Source organism: Saimiri boliviensis, chromosome 4 (assembly GCF_048565385.1).
Source record: "Saimiri boliviensis isolate mSaiBol1 chromosome 4, mSaiBol1.pri, whole genome shotgun sequence".
NCBI lineage: Eukaryota > Metazoa > Chordata > Mammalia > Primates > Cebidae > Saimiri > Saimiri boliviensis.
Genome location: NC_133452.1, coordinates 99,619,146 through 99,628,410, shown reverse-complemented (window position 1 = coordinate 99,628,410; position 9,265 = coordinate 99,619,146). Strand labels below are relative to the sequence as shown.

General features: G+C 52.7%; 1 protein-coding gene across 4 annotated transcripts in view; it reads right to left on the bottom strand.

The window, feature by feature from the left end:
• Positions 1-613: 613 nt before the first annotated feature.
• Positions 614-9,265, bottom strand: part of ZNF76 (zinc finger protein 76) — a 33,800-nt gene continuing 25,148 nt past the window's right edge. For 3 of the 4 annotated variants that reach the window (XM_074397931.1, XM_010334056.3, XM_074397932.1), the window contains exons 5-14: positions 8,345-8,544; positions 5,599-5,715; positions 5,284-5,359; positions 4,605-4,730; positions 4,272-4,451; positions 3,222-3,455; positions 2,965-3,128; positions 2,057-2,221; positions 1,402-1,515; positions 614-806 (exon numbers count right to left, since the gene is read on the bottom strand). In XM_074397931.1, coding sequence (XP_074254032.1) covers positions 702-806; positions 1,402-1,515; positions 2,057-2,221; positions 2,965-3,128; positions 3,222-3,455; positions 4,272-4,451; positions 4,605-4,730; positions 5,284-5,359; positions 5,599-5,715; positions 8,345-8,544 — 1,481 coding nt within the window. In that variant the 3' untranslated portion in view covers positions 614-701. Of the gene's footprint in view, positions 807-1,401; positions 1,516-2,043; positions 2,222-2,964; positions 3,129-3,221; positions 3,456-4,271; positions 4,452-4,604; positions 4,731-5,283; positions 5,360-5,598; positions 5,716-8,344; positions 8,545-9,265 lie in introns of those variants that run through there. The other variant, XM_074397933.1, reaches the window with a different exon arrangement.

Sequence of the window (9,265 nt, the reverse complement as noted above, 5' to 3'; positions counted from 1 at the left end):
AGGGAAAAAAATTATCAAAATGGAATTTAAAAAAACAAAACAAAAAACAAATCAAACCCAATCCCCAGCAGTGTATGTACAGGGCCACTCCCTTGCCCCTCTGCTATAGAGAGGTTTGGGGAGCAGCTGGGGAGTGGTGGGGGCTGGGCACCTTTTCTCCAGCCACAGGCCCCTGAGGAATTAATTGACTGTGGTGGCAGGAAGTCCCTGATGCCAACTAGGCAGGCATCTCAGCTGGCCTCCAGGGAGGTGGTTATTGCTGGGAGGGAAGGCCAGGGCCTGCTCTGCTGCTACTGGGCTGAAGAGCTGTCTGTGGCTCTCCCCTAGAGGGCCAGTCCCCACAGCAGCCCCAATCTCTACCTGAGAAGGGGAGCAGACTGAGGGCCAGAAGGGTGTTCTTTAGGAGGAGGAGAGCAGGCACCCAGCTGATTTTGAGAGAAGGGTGCCCTGGTGTAGCCTGGCAACGAGGCTTGTTCTCAGCTCCCAAGGATGACGCACTCCCCTGATTCCAGCTGCCTGTTCCCACTCTTGGGCAGGGCCCCCATTCCCTTCAGTTAGGCCATTTTCTTGCTGTCTTCTCACCCCGGAGACCTATGTGGCCACCTTCCATGTGTCAGCCACAGCCTGGGCCCTTGGAGGCAAGACTGGCCGTGCAGCATTGCACCTCCTCCAACATGGTGTGGGACCCAGCCCTCTTGGACTCAGCAGCCACTCTCCGACACTGTTGTCTCCAGGGTCACGGCCCCTTGCTGCATGGCTGCGGTGGCCACGCTGATGGCCTCCTCTAAGGTCTGCTGTTCCTCCAGCTGTGGGAAAGGGGTGCAGAAGGAAGGAGAGATTGAGACCCTCCCTGCCTAGATTCCAGTGTTAGTAGTATGTGACCTACTGTGTGACCCTACTGTTTTGTTTTTTTTTTTTTTGACTCTCCACCATCTACCCAGTGCCAAACACTGAGCACTTAGTAGGGCTCCAATAAACATGAAGTTCAGGGATGAAGAGTCCTATTAGGCTAGGCATGGCCAGGGGGCCCTGGAATAGTCAGGGTCAGAGAGACCGGCTTGCTCATGGAAGGACTGGCTGAAGAGGACAGTAGTGATTGTCTAGTTCAGCTTCCTTATTTTCCAGATGAAGAAACAGAGATACAAAGAGATGAAGGGCTCAAACCACAGGTAGACTGACATAAGAGTTATCCTGAAGGCTGGAAGAGGCTTCAACATTCTGCCTCAGCCAAGAGCGAGCCCGAGACAGATGCATGGATGCAGGAGGAAAGGGATCTGTCCTCTGAAATGGGCTCTTTTTGAGTCAGATGCTCTTCCCTTCCAGATCGTCGCCTAGTCCCCCTTTATTCCTTGCGGCCTTCTCTGGTCGTGGGATCCCCTTTCCTGCCAGATCTCTACTCACCTGCACTGCAATGTGCGTTCCGTTGGCTGTGGCCAACAGTGCCACCTGTTGATGACGAAGAGATGCTACATTTGAGTCCTCAGCCACCACAGCCCCAGAGGTAATGATTGTGACCTGAAAGGCAAATGGAGGTCTTCCATCCCACCTGCAGTATACTCTCCTTCCCCACAATCCAAATAAAAATCCCTCCAAGTAAAGTGCTGGGAACAACCCAGAAGAGAATGGATAAAACCATATGGGTCAGATTAATTAGCTTGGGGCTCAGAGCGAAGTAAGATTGGGTTTGCTCCCAACTTAAAGCCCAGTTTAATTTAGGGCTTTTGAATCATAGAAGAACAGACCTGTAAAATATTCTGGAGATACTTTAATCACCTCACTTGAAAATAGACAGAAGTTCATGGAAGAGTGATTTATCTAAGGTTGCAAAACAAATTCGGTTTGAATTGAGATTTAGGAAGTATCTCTTGACTCCATTCAACTGCTTTTAAAGATGAGAGCTGCTGATGGCCCAGGAACTGTGAGGAACACCCCTTTTTTGGGGGGAATCTTTGTGCTGGTAAGAAGACTTGACTAGTTTAGCTTGCACTTTAATGCCCACCCCATGGAAAGGAATGACAAGAGAAGAAGAAACCCCAAGCAAACCGCCTGGTCATACGGGCTGCGTCTGGGTGCCATCGGCGCTGACCATGGTGACTGTATGTGTGCCAGATGTGGCCAGGTCGGCATCATGACTGGGGATGGTGAGGGTGGTGCTCCTGTGCTGGGTGACCATACTGATGGCACTCCCCAGGGCCTGCAGGTCTTCCGGGGATAGGCTGACCTGCCAACAGAGGGGGAAGATGAGCTGGCAATGTCAGTGGAGGGTTGTCTGAAAGTCCCTCTGGAAGATATACCTGCTCTCCCAGACAAGGTCAGCTTATTAGTTTCATGTCACAGGGGTAGAAGGGGTGAGTGACAAGCAAATAAAATGGGTCCAAGGTTCCAAGAGAGGCCACACTAGAAGAATTCCACTGCTTACTTCTATTTATCACCACTTTTTGCCTCTGGGCCCTGTTGTATGCAGCTCAGGGTCACCGCCTGATTGTGTCCTGACAACTCTGGAAAGCACCGGTGTACTTTTTAGTGAGGGTACTGACAAGGGTCAGGTTATGCAGCTGGCTAGTACACTGGTAAGACCAGACCTCAGGCTTTCAGACCCCATACCATGTTCTGGCTGCTATATGAACATGCCTCTCTTGAGAAGGACATCCCATGTCCCATTCAGATGAACAGGTCCTGTCAACTCCCAAGTAAAGAGAGAAACTACTAACTGTGCTCCAGAAGTCCCAGAGACTGGGCTGGAAGCATAGGAAGACGAGGAGCTCTGTTACAAGATGTGGTTCCCGCTGCCTCAGCCTCTGAGGTCTATAAAACTGAAACAGGAAGCTGGGTGGATTATTGGGTGGGCTGTTGCATCTCTCTGGCCTTATTTTCCCCTTTGTGAAACTAGTGGGGCTGTCAGAGTCCCCAAAGAGAGTGGAGAGTCCCAGCAAGTATGGCACCTCTGCCCTCCAGGGCCTGTACCTGCTGGGCACCATCCTGAGTGATCAGGGCCACCTGGGGGGCCCCATCTTCTTCGGTCACCATGGCCACTTGGGCTGGGATGTCATCACTCTCTTCTTTCACCTCCGAAAGGTAAGCTATGCGGGGTCGTTTGGGTGGCGGGCTCTCCTCGGCTGCAGAGGCGGCTGGGAGAGGAGAGCCAAGGCTGACACCTGCTACCAGATGCCATGGGGAGGCCTGGTTTGTCCCCACTCTTACCCCCTGCCCACTCCCCTTACCTTCAAGCTGCTGCTGCTCATAGAGGGCCTGCTCGCTCTCCTCCGTAGCCTCCAGCTCGCCGTGGGCGCTGCGCTTATGCATGGCCAAGGTAGAGGTTTGTCGGTAGGTCTTGCCGCAGGTGCTGCAGGTGTAGGGCTTGCAGTGTGTGTGCACCACGTGGTGCTTATACAAGCTTGAGTACTCGGTGAAGCGTTTCCCGCAGCCTGGCACCGTGCAAACGTATGGCTTCTCCCCTGGGGACACTGGGCTGTGAGGGGGTTGGGAACTGGGGCTGGCAAGGGGAAAACTAAGGGGACAGGGGTGAGGGACAGGGTTGGTGAAGGGAGAGCCAGAGGGAGGAAGAGGGACTGAGAACTGAGACTCTAAATGGACAGGGTTGGGGAAGATGGCCAGTGGAATGGAGAGGGCATGGGTGTTGAAGTACTGAATCCAGAGACAAGGCGGAAAGGAAATGAGGGACAGGGCAAGACTGGGGCTAGTGAAGGTGGTGGTAGGGGTGCTGGGGCTTATAAGGTGAAGGGTGGGAGGTTGAGAGTGGTGAACAGCAGAGGCAAGAGGCAGGGATGACTGAAGTATCAGCTATGATGGGAGAGAATGGACACACATGCCAAGAAACAACACGGAAAGCTGGATGAGGGACACAACACTGGGGAGGGTGAGGATACAAAGGAGTCATGGACGGTGGATAAGGTGAGGAGTTGTAGGCGACAGTTCACTCTGCTTCTTCCCTGTCATTCCCAACCCTGGCCTCTTTTCAGGAGCTCAGTCAGAGTTGGAGAATTCAAGGTGGGTGTAGAGAGGTGGCAGGGAGCTGAGGGACCCCAGAGAGGACAGGCAATACCTTTCAGATTGGACCTAACTGGAAATGGAGGAACTGCTCGCTGCAAGTCAAAGAGTTGTTCTGGAGATACCGCACCCCCAGACCAGCCTGGAAAGGCTGGCACAGAAGGGTTCTGAGCTGGGAGCTGAGAATGTGACTTAGATGGGAAGCCTACAGTAGAGGGGTTGGGGCCTCAGCGAGGGTACTCCTCGCATGCCAGCTGGCCCACCTGTGTGGATGCGCACGTGATTCTTATAGTTGGTGGCACTGGTGAAGCCTCGGCCACAGTGGGGCTCCGGGCAGGTGTAGGGCCGCTCGCCTGTGTGGGTGCGCACATGTACCTTGCGGATATTAGACGTGGTGAAGGAGCGGCCACAGCCCTCAAAAGGGCACCGGAACGGGCGTTCACCTATGCAAATGGTGGGGTGTGAGGGGTGGTTCAGGAAAGAGGGCCATGCTGGAGCAAGCAGGGATGGCGCCGAGCTCCAGGTCTAAGTCTGAAAGGCAAGCTAAATTCCCCATGCCCGGGGAATGGGGTTGGACTGGGCAGGGCCCAGCATACCAGTGTGGGTACGGACATGCTTCTGCAGGTCTCCTGAGGTCTTGAAGGCCTTGCTGCACAGCTCCTCTGGGCATTTGTACGGTTTCTCACCAGTGTGCGTACGAACGTGGCTCTTCAGTCCATAGCCTGTCCACATGTGGCAGGGAGGTACGAGAAGAGCACCTGGTGGGGCCTCATCCTCCACCATTCACTTCATACAGAGGCTATCTCCCTTGCTTCAAGAAGCCCATGTCTGCCTCTATCCCACCCCTGCCTGGGTGGGGGCTAGAAAAGCCCACTCTGCCCTGCTTCCCTCTCAAAGGGCAGCTGAAACCATACCAGAACATGAGCATGAGAAGAAACTTACAGAACTCATGGCTAAAGGTCCTAGTTTCACAAAGGGGAAAATAAGGCCAGAGAGATGCAACAGCCCACCCAATAATCCACAGCTGGTTGGCATCAGAGCTGACACAAGAGGCTGGGTCTCTCCACCAACCCTCCAGGCTCCTTCTGCTGGCCTGAACCAGCTGCCTTTCACTCCTGTAACAAGGTTTCCTCCCGAGAGAGCACCCTGCAAGTCAGAGGACTCTGAAGGTAGTTTCTCCAGGAAGGCAGCCTGGTGTTGGGTTCCCTTCAGGGAGACTCCAAACAGAACTAAAACCCTCTACCCTCAACTGGAAGCAGCCCCCAGAGAGGTTACCTGTGGCAAAGGCCTTTCCACAGCTGGGGAAGTCACACCTGTATGGACGGTCACCTGTATGAGCTCGTTCATGCACCTGTGAGGACAAACAATCACATAATTCAGAGAAGCAAGGGTATCACCTGGGCTCTTTTGTATTCTTTAGGGCCCTGATGTCATGTGTGTCAAGCCCTCTGTGCTGACCTTCCTGTGTACCCTCATTTCTTCCCTCCAGCAACTTGAGGGAAGGGACCAATTTCAATCAAAGCTGAAAGGTAGAATTACAGCCTGGAAGGGAAGACTGCCGAAGTGAGGGCTGTCTGCCAGCATCCTTACCTTTAAGTGATGAGCGGTGGTATAGAGACGCCCACAGCCCTTGTAGCCACAGCGGAATGCTCTGTCTCCAACTTGCTGCCCTTTTCCATTATGGGGAGGCTGGCTGTCATGAAGAACCTGGGAGAAAAACCTTAAGATCCCTATATGTATTCTCCCTAGTGAAGAAAGTGGGACACAGGGCCCTGCAGGCAGCTTAAGACCCAGTAGGCAGGGTTAAGGCTGCCAGGGGTCTCTGGGGCAGAAGAACACATTCAGACAGACAAGGAACAGATGCTGGGGCATGCTACACAAGAAAGAAGGTGGGCATGGGGAGTCACCACCCACCTCTGACGGGTTAAAGGGAGACCTACAGGTCACAGTGGCTGTGACAGCTATTAAAGAAAAGCTATTTCCTAGACAGCTAGATAAGGTGGAAAGGGAGTTTTTCTGAATGGCCATGCTTGAACTGGGCCAAGTGCCAGAAACCCTCCTTCTAAGCACATACACCTAGGAGCCTGCAACTCTTGAGACCTACATCTTCTGATGGGAGGGGTCTCCTTCCTCCTGGTGGAAAACTAGTCCTTAAAAGGTACATAACAAGGCAGCTACTGCTGTGGAGATGAGCTCACCTAGGTTCACCTGATAGGACATGGGGCCGAGTGAGGTGGCCATGACCAGAAGCACCCAGGGGAGGGCTGCAGTTCCCACAGAAATGTCAGCTCTAATGACAGCACCCAGCTGACAAGTCTTCCCCTTTTGTCTCCTCATGTGGGGATACTGCTAAAGCCACCCATCTCATACCAGCCCCTGGATGCAGGGAGCCCCTTACTGCTCTTCTGCTTTCCTGGGCAGGGTCCTGGCAGGACTGTCCCTTAGTTTTGTTTCTTTGAGACGGAGTCTTGCTCTGTTGCCCAGGCTAGAGTGCAATGGTACAATCTCGGCTCACTGCAACCTCCACCTCCCAGGTTCAAGTGATTCTCCTGCCTCAACCTCCTAAGTAGCTGAGACTACAGGCACATGCCACCATGCCTGTCTAATTTTTGTATTTTTAGTAAAGATGGGGTTTCACCATATTGGTCAGGCTGGTCTTGAACTCCTGACCTCGTGATCCACCCACCTCCACCTCCCAAAGTGCTGGGACTATAGGCATGAGCCACCACGCCCAGCTGTCACTTAGTCTTGCTTTCTGGAAAGCTTCAGAATCACACTCTGGTCTTTCCAGGAGATCCTAAAACTAAACTGTGCAAATCATGGTGAGCAGGGGACAGAGGAGCGAGGCCAAATTCATGGCAAGGTCTGTCTATGCAGGCTCCAGCTCAGGGGCTCAAGCAGCTAAGAGTCTCATGGACACTTAAGAGGCTGGGTAGAGAGTAGGGTCAGAGGTGGCCAGGCCTGCTTGGTGGGCTAAACCATACAGGCACTTGGATTTCATTCCCAGGTCTCACTAGCTCTTGGGGTAATCACGGGAATCAAGGAAAATCAGGGATGGAAGTGACCTCTGAGATTATCTGGTCCCATCTCATATTAGGAATAAGCTGAGGTCTGGGAGAACAGGGACTCACCCAAGTTTGGACTAGGTAGTGGTAGAGCTAGCACAGATTTCAGGGCTCATGATTTAAATAAAACCCACTTCTCTTTATATCAGCATCAAGTCTCAAATTTGGTCTGTAAAATATACCTTAGAGGACTGGGATGGGAGTGAATGTAGCCTGCTGATTGTAATCACTACCTCCTGATCTTCCCACCTCAGCCTCCCATAGCTGGGACCACAGGTGCACATGACCATGCCCAGCTAGTTTGTTTTTGTATTTTTTTGCAGAGATGGGGTTTCCCCATATTGCCCAGACTGGTCTCAAACTCCTGGACTCAAGCAGACCACCTGCCTCAGCCTCCCAAAGTGCTGGGATTACAGGCATGAGCCAATGCACTCAGCCTGTGTTTCATTTTGAAAAGACATGAGGACTTCCTCTTTTCCTCCACCATTCAACCACACTGATTTCCTTATATATATATAAACCTCCCCCATCTTTAGGTAAAAGTGCTGGAAGGAAGGAATGTGCAGGAAGCCTTGGCACACCCAGCCTGAGGCTTTGCAGTCATCCCAGGAAGGGAACACCCTGGTTTGGAAAGCTCAGAGATCTGTGTACCCACTTCCCGGCAGGCAAGACCATGGTTCCAGCAAAAAAAACTTGGACTAACTGGTATCTGCAGAGCCAGGATCCTTCTCCTTTCCAGCTGAGCTACTGTGTGGGCCTCATAATCCAGGAATCCCAGCTGCTCTGCTGCACATGCCCTTGTCATAGCCCACTGAGGTTGTTTCCAATGACTAAGTGAGTCACAGAAAAGAAATAAATACAGTTACCTCAGTGGACTAGAAAGCTAATAAAAGTCACCAACAAGGGCTTTCCCAGCTAGTGCAGAGGATTACTATAGCAGCCAAAGTGAAGCTGAGCCTAACTCCCCAGCATAGGGGTATCACTGTTTCTTATGGCAGCCGTCCCTCTGCAGAGACAGTGTAAACAAGGGTGAGCATAAACAGCTGACATCGGCCAGGCCAGGTTGTGCTGCATGCCCTAAACAATGACGTGGGAAAGGTGAGTTGGGGGAGCTGGGGTGGAGGAGCAAAGGAATATCCCACATGGTGCCCGAGCACAGGGCTGCCATTGTCCTCTTGCGAGGTGAAATTTTGACAGGGCCAAGAGGCAGTGCACAAGCAAGGCCCCGTTGTTTAGAGAGTGACGGACAGTGTTAGCCTCTGCGTGCTCACCTTGCTGGCATACTGCTCCAGGGCCACCACTGTGTCTGCAGTGAAGCCCTCATCATCCTCTGCCGCCAGGTCCTCCAAGCCCACCTCTGTCTGGACAGCCAGGATGGTACTGTCTGATGGCACAGCCACAGGGTGGTGAATGTAGGCAGTGGAGCCATCTTCCAGCTGGACGGCTTCCAGGGCGCTGGGGTCATAGCCTTCTGCAGGGAACACACGGTTAGCCCTGATGCCGCACAAGGGAAGAGATACAGCTGGGACCCTAGCCTTAAGTTAATGAGAGGCATATATACCAAGGAGGGTTTCAGCATCCAATTTCTCCTGGCCCTTCACTTTGTGATGCACTCTTGCTGGCCCTCCTTCTGGGGCTGCCTCACCTAAGGATGAGGTCTCCTACGGTGCACTGAATGGGAAATCACAGGTTCCTTGAGGACCTGACACAGCCCATCATCATCTTGGCCTAGAAGATCACAAAAGCCTCCTGACCAGTCGCTCCTCACCCCTCTAGTTCCCTCCAGGCAGCACAATATCCAGAGGGATCTTTGCGGGCCAAAAATGTGACCATGTCACTTAACTGCCTAAATAGTTCAAATGCTTACCACTGGTTTCAGCATAAAGACCAAAATCCTCACCCTGATGCTGAAACCCAGAGTGGGCCAGCCCTTCCTTTCTCTCTCCAGCTTCCTCCTGTTCATTCTGCCCTCACTCCCAGGGCTCTAGCTTCTAGCAGTTCCTGGAATGTGCTGTTCTTTCTTCCCGCCAGCTCTAGGCTTACACATGCTATTCCTTCTGCCTGAAGTACTGAACCCTCCCTCCCATCCGTCTTCCATCAGCTAAGTCTACCTCATTCTTTACCTCTCAGCTCAAGCATCACTTCCTCAGAGAAGCCCTTCCTGAGCCTGATATCTGTTTGTAATGATCAGT